Source organism: Zingiber officinale, chromosome 6B (assembly GCF_018446385.1).
Source record: "Zingiber officinale cultivar Zhangliang chromosome 6B, Zo_v1.1, whole genome shotgun sequence".
NCBI lineage: Eukaryota > Viridiplantae > Streptophyta > Magnoliopsida > Zingiberales > Zingiberaceae > Zingiber > Zingiber officinale.
Window position 1 is genome coordinate 132,954,151 of NC_055996.1, and position 12,153 is coordinate 132,966,303.

Consider the following 12,153-nt stretch of genomic DNA (forward strand, 5'->3'; position numbering starts at 1 on the left):
GGTTCAGCTCCTCTTTGGTCAAGCAGCACTATAAGGTCTGAGTGGCCTTTATGTCTGCCTCGATTTTCCTTTTTGTTGGTTCATACCATTTGTCGCATGTAAGAGGTATTCCATCTTTGGCAGGGAGTGTGAATCTTGTTTAAATCATGATCCACATCTCCAATTGAGTCTTAAGATGATACTTCATTCGGCCCTTCTAGTAACTGAAGTTCTCGCCGGAGGAAAGAGGCAGACGTTCGGTACTGTAGCCTTCTTGATAGACTATTTTGAATAAACCTTGCAAAAGCAAAACAAAAAGTAGAACATACCAAGACTTGGTCTTAGATTAGTAGTGCGGAAGAAAGAGAAAGAAATATCACTCGAGTGGTGTTACACCAACTTCGAGAAATTCTAAAAAAATGAGAAATTTATTAGAAAAGATTATTACACCAATTCTAACATATGCCAAAAATTTGAAAATGTAAAACCGGAAAAAAAAGGGCGTAAAAATAGTTTTTGCTTAAAAGAAATATATTTTTTGCCTAAAAAAATAAAAAAGCAACGAAATGCTCTTATAATGGTTGTACCAATTCCGAACGCTCTTGCTCTGATACCAATTATTCGATCAAAAAAGCGTACTAGAGAGGGGTGAATAGTGCTCGTAGCTTTTTCACATTTTCGTAAAACAGTCGAGAGTACGTAGCGGAAATAAGAAAGATAAAAATCAATGCTAACACAATTTCTTTTACTTGGTTCAAAGCATTTGGCAACTCCTACTCCAATACTCACTATCATTGATCGCTTTTGTTGAGAAATCCACTAAAGATTCATCAATTACAAAAACACTGATTATAATAAATGAAATGAAAATAACAAATTCTTATACCAACAACTTGCAAGGATCTAGACTTGAGCGTTGTCGTTGGTTGATTGTTTTAGTGTAGTGGAGAGCTTTTCAGAACATCACAGAAGTCGTGTAAAAAGTTGTCTTTAAGATGTTGGTTAAACTCTCTCCAATAGCCTTGTCCGAGTGCTTAGATCAGTCATGGGCGCACCCATAAAGCTAGCATAGTGTGACCTCAGCGAAACTCTATCCGCCAAAGTTTATCCTGATCCAGGGGTCTGAACCACTCCCGAGCGCTTGGACGCTGACATGTGTCAGCTAATCAGAGCGAGCCACCTCATCTACACGAGTGGCTGGGTTCAAGCCCATCCAGGCGCTTAGACCTATTCCGGGCTTCTAGACCCTTCCAGGTGCCTAGTAGCCCTTATTTTGACCAACTTTCAACTTTTAATTTCCTGTATCACAGAATTAGCAAGACAGGTATAATATAATAATCATACTGACTTTGGATTTCGCATGAAACCTTAGGTCGAAATGACATCTACTTTTCCCTTAACGAGGAACGCGTTCTCACCTACTCCTCCCAGGAGAGTTTATCTTTTGCAAACTCTTGTTTAGACTTTTGCTCAACATCCGATCTTTGACTTCGGGACTTCTCGCTAGACGTCCGATTCTTGAACCGCCTAGAATTCCTCCTGGTGTCCGCAACTCCAGGGCTTCCCGCCTGATGTCCTCGATTTGCTAAGTCTTTTGCCTAGTTCACCTGACTAGGTCTTCATGCTCAATCTCTTGACAAGACTTCGTGCCCAATCCCTTGACCAGGATTTCGTGCCCAATCTTCTTGACCAGGACTTCTTTTCCTAGTCTCAATTAAATTTTGCCTGCACGTTTAGGTCAGGTATTGATGGAACTGGTCCGAGACCAAAAGAATAGATTTTGAAAGAAGAGACTAGCCTGAGTTTTATTTTCATTGATAAAAAAGAGTATGTACATAGCGTTGAAAGTATATCAACATAGTACATGACGGATACTTAAGCTCTTTAAGTCCGATAGATCTGTAAATAAGTAGGAGTCTAAGGTAATTCTATCCCTTCAAGGTCCTGTAAATAATATCCTCCTGAACTTAGTTTGAGGATGATCAGATAGGGTCCTTTCTATTAAGACTTTAATTTACAGACTTAATCTTCTTTCAGACTAAACCATCGACTTAAAAAAATACAGAGGATGACATTTTTTATTATAAATTTGACGCATCTTTTTTCTAACGGTATACCACAAGCCAAGCGGCTATTTTTTTTTTTTTTTTTCTGATTTCGCTTATCAATACCAATTTGAAGCGTCTTTTGTCGAGATTATCTTGGTCGTAGGGACAAAACTGACCCTCCCTCACTACTTGTTAAATATTCATTGAATACGGAGAGAACAAGGAGTGCTCAGCCACAATTATCTGAATTCTACCGTATCATTATACATACCTGACATAATTAAATCCGAGCTAATAAAAGTACACTTATTGAAATTTACAAAGCAAGTTTGCAATTCATTGTTATAACAAATGCCTAGGAAAGATTCAGATAATCCACTATCAGGATACGCTAGAAGTACAAATTGCAAGCGCATTTTGCATTGAACATCTTATTCTAAACCAAAGAAGAACAAAATTCTCAAACTTCATTCACTCAGATAGTCTCATGTCCACACACAAGCAATAAAAATACGAGTGCTTGACATATATGTGACGAGGTTTCTCTCTTGACGCATACAAAGATGAAATCGATGAAAAATAAGTAATAATAGCATCGCAACAATGGTATACCGGGTCATCGATGAAAAAAGCAATGCAGTTGCTGGAACAGAAATGGAGTCCCCATGCCGAGTTGATTTTCGTTCCTGCATTAGACAATGAAGGGCAAGTTGGGTTATAAGACAGAATCTGTGAAGAACAAAATGTAGAATTTCATAGCTTACTGATCCCAAGTATCAAATAGATTATTGCAAAAAGTATCAAGTAGATTATTTTTCTGATTCAGTCTGCTAAATTTTCTCCAAAAGCCCATCAGTCAACCTATAATTTATTGAAAAACAGAACAAGTTCACTTGTTTGATTAGCAGTAATCATCCAAAGTCAACATTTAAGAGTCTTTTTAATGTCTTCCAGGTTTCATTAATAACAAAACACCTCTTAATCTCTTCATTTTATTATCAAACGCCCTATCAAAACAAAAACACTCATTTTACTCTTCTACGTAAATTACTTATTTATTAATGTGGTCATATTTTGACACCAAAATACCCATTTTACTCTTGAGGAGATATTTTGGCATAAATGATTTTTAATGGGCATTTTGAAAAGTTGTTGAGGGGATTTTTTGGGTGTTACAAAATTAATTTTGCTACAGGTGCTATGGAGCTAAAGCATTTAGTAAAATCTAGAAGCTGAAGTCACAAGATAAGGTTTCTAAGTGAAGATATTAGAGCCTACTGGTCTGGAACACAAAAACACAGGAAAATAGTAGCAAGAAACTGGAAATCCTCATAGAATAATATTATTGATGATCGATTTATTAGGCATCAGACCATATAATCTCAGCTATTATAGACACAAATTCCTTTAATAAACTTGATGCAAGAATTGTAATATTTGAATGTCTTAAGCCATTTTTAATTACAATTTTCTGAAGAGTTTCTGCCGTTAACTCTAATCAATTAAGTATATATCATTATCTAACTTACTGAACGTCTTTGAACACATCTATTGCATCTTAATATATTTTTCTCATTTACTGTTTATTGTATCAGAGCAACGTCTACTTGCTCACATATAATATTATTTTATATGCAGTTTTTCAAGGAAGCGCACAATTCTACCATAACATACATTTACTTTTTTTTTATGTTTTTTTTGTTTCCTATATATGAATCACATATGAATCAAAAACTCATTTACATTTCAACTATTTACTCTTTGTCATATTAATAATGGTATTTCCAATATATTCTTTCCGATAAATGATAAATAAAAAATATATAAAAGTGTTAGAATTGTAAGCTCATCCATCATTATAATTCATTCCATTTTTTTATTATCAACAACATTTCTTGTAATTATAATTCTACATAAAATTATCAATTTCTAATTTTAATAGCTTAAACTTCAAATTTAATCTATTGACGTTCTCATTAATCTGCACAATAAAGTCTACAAATAATTTACAATAAGGACGGCTATCTTTAGTGTAACTGGAAAATGTATCTAGAACTAATATACAAAATAGAGATTTAGAACCGATCGTACATCTAAATCAACATTTATAAGAAAGCCATTTATTACACTCCTTATACTCAAAACACAAGAAAGTATTTAACATCCGTCATTTATTACACTCCTTATAGTCAATCACAATAAACTTTTTGAAACTATTTGACATCATACATGCTATTTGTCACATAATTGTATGATTAATATTCTTTCTAATAGCTTCCTTATCTGATTCCAATATACAAGAATAAATCCGTCAAAATTAGTGATCTATCTAGAATTGCATTTCTAAAAAAGTTTTAGTTGCCCAATTTCATATGTTGTAGTGCTTGGTGAGGTCAACCTCTAACAATTTCAATTTTGGTATCAGTTTTGTATCATCCCAGAATAAAATTGTTTCAGTACTCAGCCAGCCAAATTTGTCATTGGTCAATCCATTCCCACAGTTTTGAATCTAATTGAATAGATATATGGTTATATTTGGAACTAATTTTCTTTGATTATTTATGACCTAATTAAATGCCTCCTTGGTAGAACTAGGATAATCTAACATCTAAACTAATCATAGTTTAATTTGGACTAAACTAAAGCCAACAATCAAGTTGAACTAGGTACAAACGAACCAAATTATATACTATAAATATGTACCCATTAATTATTAATTGCTCTATTAGAGGATTCTTGAGGTACTCAAAACTTCTCTCATTTCTGTGATCATAGATTTCTCATCTTCAATGCTATTAATCTCCAGTATGATCTCCAATGAACAATTGAACTTGGTCTCTCCCAATTCTACAAACCTAAGGCTCTTTGTCACAACCCTCTTCTCTAGCTACATAATACACCTTTGCCTTCTTCCTACCTAACAAAGGGTCTATTTTGATCGATATGGACAAAGACAGTGGCATGTATCATCAATACGAACAATACACAATTTTAAAGCAACCACAAAGCCAACAATAATGATCAGATAAGTGCACCAATTCGAGTGCAAACATGCTTTAAAAGTAACCAAAAGCCTCAAAAATAGATATGTAGCAGCAGTTAAATGGCTATTTCTTAATAATTCTAACACGCACTATAAGAGATCATTAAAATTTATTTATAGTAGCAATTTTCAGGCAAATTTGCTATATATATATATATATATATATATATATATATGCAATTGGAATTCTTACATCCTTTCAAAGTGACCAAAATACTTTAAAATGGTAAATACAATGCAGCAATTTTAGTCAAATTGTTACATGTATATAGCATTTTTATTGTCAATTTTAACCAAAATTATTATATTTTTACTTTTATTTTTTTTAAATACTTTTCTTCTAAACTTAGATAATTTTTATCAACCAGTATGATTTTATGAGCAGGTGAAGGTGGATAAGTTGGTTTGAAGGCATTTACAGTCAGACACTATAGATGTAGCACTCTTTTGATGTTTTAGGAAAAATGTGCCCTTTGGCATTTAGAATCAAAGGAATGCTCTTATGATTTTTACCTAAATATTATCTTTTACTTTGACCTAATGAATATTACTAACAGCATAACAATCTTACAAAATTTTCTTTTCAAGATATAATTATCACATAAGACTTTAGCAAAAATAAATAAAAACCCAATAGCTATATTCTCTTTATTTTATTCATGATGCATATCTTCATTAATGTCATTTGCTGAGTAGCTATACTTTCTATAGAAATTTCATATCTACCTTTGGTGTTAACTATTCTGAATTCTCACTTTTCAGATGCATAAATTAATAATTAATTCTAAGAGTATATATAAGCTTTTGTACTTCAGCATTTTATATGATCCTTTTCCCCTGTTGCACTTCTATTTAAGGGCATGTGTAAATATTGAATTCATTTCTTTATCATGGTAATAGATGCAACGAGCAAATAGTGAGGTGCCTGATGATAGAACATGTTCAAACACACTTTTGCAACTAGCATAGGTGCCAAAAAAAAATTTTAGAACATCAAAAAGGAAGGAAAGATCCAAGGCAAATAGTGTAATAAAAAAGAATGCGCTAAAGTTGATGTATGAATGGTTGGCAGAAAGCAGAGCATCCAATTAATGGGATTAAAACTTTGCAACTCTTGACACCTGCTATAGACAAGGAAATGGGAGAACTAAAAGAGAGATATAAAATTGCTAATGGCCACCCGTCATTCCACCAGTAATTTTCTTCCTGGGTAGACATTAACAGTTACGAAAGCTATGGGAACTAATCAACAACACGTGCAACCTCGAGAAAAGCATAGCCCCGATTACTAAACGAGATAAATCCAAAAAGCACTTCTGAAAAGAGATAAATACGTAGTAAGCAAACAAAGGTAATATTAAAGTAATAGATGCCATGGAGGAAGTTTATTTGGAAGAGTAATAATTTACCAGCAAAGCGATTTGCACGATGCATCATTTTTCTGATTGTTCAGCTCTTTCCTTTTCCCTTCAGGCTCGATTGCCGATAACCTTCGCCATAATATAGCTGCAGACGGCCGTCGAACCCAGCTGGAAATTGATCATCAGCATTAGGAGTAGCCGAGCCTGCCCCAGCGCCGAAGAAGAACTGGAGGTTCGAACCGTCAACCGGGGAAGAGAGCCTCTGTAGGTGGTTTTGACTGTGGCTGTCCTGCTGAGGCAACTGAGCTGGTGAGTTGGACTGAAGGGTCCCCCTGTTGAAACCCACAAGACCAGATGACGAAATTGAAAAGTTAAGGTTGTAGTCCCCTGTCGCCGCCACCGCGGAGACTGGGAAGTAATGGTCTTGCAAGAAAGAGAACTGCTGCATCTCTTGGTGGTCCCCGTTGCCTGCAATGTTAAAAGGCAGCATTCCCATGGGAGAGATGTTTCCCAAGTGAGAGTGGTTGGAAAACCCTGAAGGCAGCTGCTGACTCTTCTGAGATTGGGGGAAGAGAACAGCATTGCCAAAGTAATCGGCCGTTGATACTTGCTTTTGAATGCAATTGTGACTGGAATGATCGCCAACTGTGGCGGCAGCGGTTGCGTCATTGTTTCCCCCATGGCGGCTGCCACCGCCAGTGAGAAGCTGCGTAAAAGAGGTCTGAGGGTTCAGTTTCTGGTGGGCGGAGACAACGATGCGGCTTCCGTCATCTCTATCCTTCTCTTTATCCTTGGACGCTGGCTCTCGAGCCCGCTCTCGGGCCATGATGAGGCTCTCGGAGCGCGAGAGTGACAAGACCGAGCCTTTGCTGGTGTCCGAGGTACTGCTGCACCCCGATTTGGTCGACGGATGCTGCTGCTGGTGGCTATGGTTGTAGCTGGGCTCCACATCAGGATCCGTCTTCATGGCGTCTTCCCCGTCGGGAAGACGCAACTTCGGGAAGGCATCGAGGGGAGGTAGCTCATTGATAGCGGCCGCCGCAGCCTTAATCAGCCACTCGATAGCCTTGCTCGGCTGGTCGTAACCGAGGCGGTCTTGGAGGTCATAGAACTGGATGGCAGTGGAGACGGAAAGGCGCACTCGCCGGTCTCGAAGGCCCTTCGCCGTGTAGACCTTGCTGTGTCGATCCTTCCCGCCAGTGGCCCGCGAGACCCGGAAGATCCTCGACGACGGCTGCTGCTGCCATGGAGGGATGCGGCTAGCGGCGACTCCTCTGCCCTTCTTCTCGCCGTCCTCTTCGTCCTCTTCCTGGTGCTCTTTGTGCCCTATCTTGGCGGCTATGTTGCCGTTGCCCGCCACCACCCGTGTCCTCTTACAGCCTTGGTTATTCTCCTCCACTTCCATCTGGTTCTAGTGTCTCTATTGGGCCCAAGATCCGACCTTTACCGCCTTCCTGGCCGCTCCTTAATCTCCTTTCTGAAAAGCGGTGGGCGACTAAGAGCGGAGGTGTGTCAGCTCTAGGCCTTATAGGATTTCTGAGAGTCAGCGGAAGGATGTCCTCTTGCAATTAGCACTGGTGGCGAGCTGACGGACGCAGTAATACTTGCCGAAAAAAAAATGAAACGAAGTGAAAAAGCAAGACCTTTGGACGCTCGAGATCGCACTCGTATCCGGCGATCGGCTGTTCCCGGCTTTCTTCTCTCTCTTCCTGCAGCTTGCGGTCACCGGGCGGGCAGAAATCAGCGTTGCCGCCTGCAACACGGCAGTATAGCAGCACAGGCTGCAACAACGGCAGTAAGAATTATGCAAGCGTAGGCGTAAAAAGACGAAACAATCGGCAGCTGCAACACCAATTAATTTCAACAGCAGCTTTAAAGCCAAAAACCAAATCAAACACGGAAAAAAAACCACAGAGAGCAACCGAGCAAAGAAAATCAAATTAAAAAGCAAAAACTCACAACAGAATATGGTTGCCGAAATCTCAGCAATTACTCTTCAGTATCAATCACGCATCAAAATTTTAGACTTTTCATCCAAGGATATTTTACCTTATTCCGATCTAATGCTGCTGCGTGTAAAACCATCCAGATCTACCACAGACCCAAAAATCTCCACTCAAGCTCACCTCCAGCTCCCGATTCGAAGCAGCCAAGTTGGGATCGACCTCCATTCTCCCCGATTGTCCCCCGGACGGCTCGTCACACAAATGCTGCTCTCTACTCACTCCGAACGAGACCAAAACCGTCCTTTCCCAGGCCACTACAACCGCTTTAGACCATAATCCTTCATTTCCGTACCTCGATCTCCTACTCTCCGCAATATCCCCAGTGCCCGAGGAGCACAACTGCGATTGGGTGCAAGGTACAGCGAGGATCTAAGCTCGCAAAAGCCGTGGGGAATCGCGCTTCTTTCGTCGCTAAATCCTAGTTTAATCCACCCGAGAAAAGAGACGACGGAAGGCAATCGATAAGCGAGAGCTCGCGTTCCGAAACCCTAGTTGTTCCCATCCGAGCAATGCCCGAGCTTATCGAGAAACCCAGCAATCACTCCGCCAGTTTTATAAGAGTATTTATTAAATGATGACCAACTATAATATATACAGTAAATTATCAAAGGACGCATATAAAAAGTTGAATTTATAAAAGATATATTTTACTTTAATATTTATCAAAGAACATATTATTTTAAAAGTATTTTCTATTTTATCCTCTTAACAATTTAACTTTTTTACCTTTTTCTTTTCTTCATTATTTTTTTCTCTCTTCTCTCTCATTTCTTTTTTGCAAAACATATGAATAATATTAGTTAATCTTTTAATAACATTTTAATACATTTGAAAAATAAAAATAAACAATGAATAGCATATTTGAACTACTTGCAATTTTAGAAATCCATCGAAATTAAAATGAGTGTAATCGGAGCTCTCTAGGTCGATCAGTGGATTTCGGTCAAAACAAACTGATGGACCTAGAGAGCTCCGATTACATCCATTTCAATTTCTATGGATTTCTGAAATTACAAGAAGTTCAAATATGGTATCCATTATTTATTTTGGCTTTTCATACACGTTAACATGCAAAATCAAAGAATCGGCAAAAAAACCCACGTTGGGTCTGATATGAAATCATATCAGGCCCAACATAGGCTGTTTTTACCGATTCTTTGATTTTATGTATAAACATCTATAAAAAGTCGAAATAAATAATGAGCATCATATTTGAACTCCTTGCAACATCAAAAATCTATAGGAACTGAAATGGATGCAATCGGAGATCTCTAGGTCTATCAGGTTGCCATTAATGCGGTTTATGGAATGGAGGAGAAAAACTGCTACAATATTGGTATGTATAATAAGTTGAAAAAAAATGTGAAATACTTCTACTCAACAGTTGCTACGACAACGTTTTGGCATGCAATGCACTAGTGGTCGCGCGTGGTAGTAGATACATCATAAAGTATAACACTAGCATAACTGCTACACGTTGTAGCAGATTATCCTAGGTAGCTGCTACAAAGTGCAGCAGCTACAGTTAAGCTATATTACTATAAGCTGTAGCAGTTGATCCGCACTAACTGCTACTTAGTGTAGCAGCTAATCTTGATAAGCTACTAAAATTTGTATCACTTTACACCTGTTTATTGACAAAAGCATTATTTTATATGACCGACCCCTTCGGTTGCAATTAATGTGTAATATGGAAATAAAGGTTCAACTACAAGTGCAAAACTATGGTTATCCGGTGTCTATAATCATCTTGCAGTAGATGCTACATAATGTAGTATCTACTCAGTACTAGGATAACAAGATATAGCACCAATACGAAACGTGACTACGTTAAACCTATAAATTAGGTTACGTGAGTAATTATAGGCAAACCCAGCACATGTTATTGATGAGTCAAAAGGTCGACTCTTTTCGACGACTTGTTGCACAAAAGCTGCTACACCATGTATTGAATTCCTACCTGCAATTAATGTACAAAAGCTGCTACACCATGTCGCAGCTTAAATTGTTTATAACTTATATTTTATTACACCTGGGAAAAGGGGATGATGCAAAGCCAGATAGAAATAAACAAATACTAGCTGCTACAAAGTGTGGCAGTTGACTGTCGGTAAGCTGCTACAATATGCAGCATCAAATTACAAGAGAATCTTGTTTGTTTTATGTTATTAGCTTTATTTACAATATTAAATTTATTACATGAACAATATCAACTCCTTGTGAATATTACCATATCACAGACCCCGTCCGTTGCTACTTTGGTGTAGCAGCTATAATATTGTAACTGCTACAACGTGCACCAGATTTACCAATACCATGTTCCTAGTTATTGACAATGATATAGAATAATGAATCCATTTTATTTTACCGATTAAACATATCTCCACATGCCAATGAAATATAATTGGACTAATACATTAATTAGTAGCTGCTACAGATATTCCATAGTAACTGTAAACTCGTCGACGCCATAATGTATTTGTAAATCAAAGAGAATTCCTGAGGGAATGACTGAGGCTCTGTGGTGCACAAACGGAAGATTGTACAAAAGTCAGACCACTCCCTTACAGGCCATAACACAGGAACGAACGGTGTGTTGGTTGCTACTCGGAAAGCCTAGAGGTTCCACTGTACAAAAATTTTGTACAAAGGTCTGAACCTTTTCCTAGCTACCATGTGTTCTTTTAAATTAAATTTTGGATCGCCTGCGGAACTTAACACGTTTGATCCAAAACTTAATTTATTTGTTCTTTTAGGTTTTGACTTGGATCTCCTGCGGAACTTAACACGTTCGACCCAAATCACCTTAAGTTATTAATTCCATTAAATATTAATTTCCATAATCGGTTCCCAGTACTGACGTGGTGAAGCACATGGCCTTCTTGGATATGGGAGCAACCACTACCGACTAGACAAAACCTTTTATAGAAATCTAATATTTAATTTCCTAAAATAACTTTAGGTTAACTGAAAAGAACAATCAAATCACAAGGAAAAATAAAACAAAAGAACACAACTTCGAAAAACATATTCGAAATACTAGAACGTAAGCCTCTTGTATTTGGTATTATTTCCATAAATAACTAGTATGATGCGGAAAAGGAAAAACTACTAGTTATACCTTCTAGAAAGACCTCTTGATCTTCTACCGTATTCCTCTTCTAACCTCGGACGTTGTGTGGGCAACGATCTTCCGAGATGAGAAACCACCAACCACCTTCTTCTCCTCCCTAGCTAGGTTCGGCCAAAACAAAAGAGCTTCACCAAGGAAGAAGAAAAACACCAACCAAGCTCCAAGGGATGCAAGCTTTCTCTCCTTCTTCTTCTTCTTCTCCAAGTAGTATCCGGCCACCACAAGAACTCCAAGCAAGAGGGATGTTTCGGCCACCACAAAGAGGAAGAGAGGGAGAAGATGTTGGCCGGCCACACCAAGGAATAGGAGAGGGAGAATAATAGAGGTTGTCTCCCATGAAGGCATCCCTACCCCTTCTTTTATATTCCTTGGTGATCCTGTCCGAATCGCTGAACCAAAGGACGCTGGGCACGTGGCGCGCTCCTAGTCGGTGGCGTAGGCCTCCAAAGCTCCGACGAACCTGCACAGAAGTCGGGCCGGGAAGGGGTTCCCGGCGGCGACCCTCCGACGCTCAAGTCAGGCAAGCAAACAGTGGAAAAGAGTGGCTCCAGAGATGTTTCACGCGTCCCTCCGGCGAAGTCTG

At 38.4% G+C, this 12,153-nt stretch overlaps 1 protein-coding gene across 3 annotated transcripts; it reads right to left on the reverse strand.

Annotated features, from left to right (window-relative positions):
• Positions 1-2,464: 2,464 nt before the first annotated feature.
• Positions 2,465-8,993, reverse strand: LOC121989604 (transcription factor TCP24-like). Of its 3 annotated transcripts, none has more exons than XM_042543743.1 (4): positions 8,481-8,993; positions 8,075-8,212; positions 6,480-7,967; positions 2,465-2,713 (listed from the first exon to the last, which is right to left on the reverse strand). In XM_042543743.1, the coding sequence occupies exon 3, from the start codon at positions 7,834-7,836 to the stop codon at positions 6,520-6,522; it is 1,317 nt and encodes a 438-aa protein (XP_042399677.1). In that variant the 5' UTR covers positions 7,837-7,967; positions 8,075-8,212; positions 8,481-8,993; the 3' UTR covers positions 2,465-2,713; positions 6,480-6,519. The 3 variants fall into 3 exon arrangements, with proteins under 3 accessions (XP_042399677.1, XP_042399678.1, XP_042399676.1); XM_042543744.1 differs by having other exon boundaries at positions 6,480-7,990; XM_042543742.1 differs by having other exon boundaries at positions 6,480-8,212.
• Between the last annotated feature and the right edge of the window lie 3,160 nt (positions 8,994-12,153).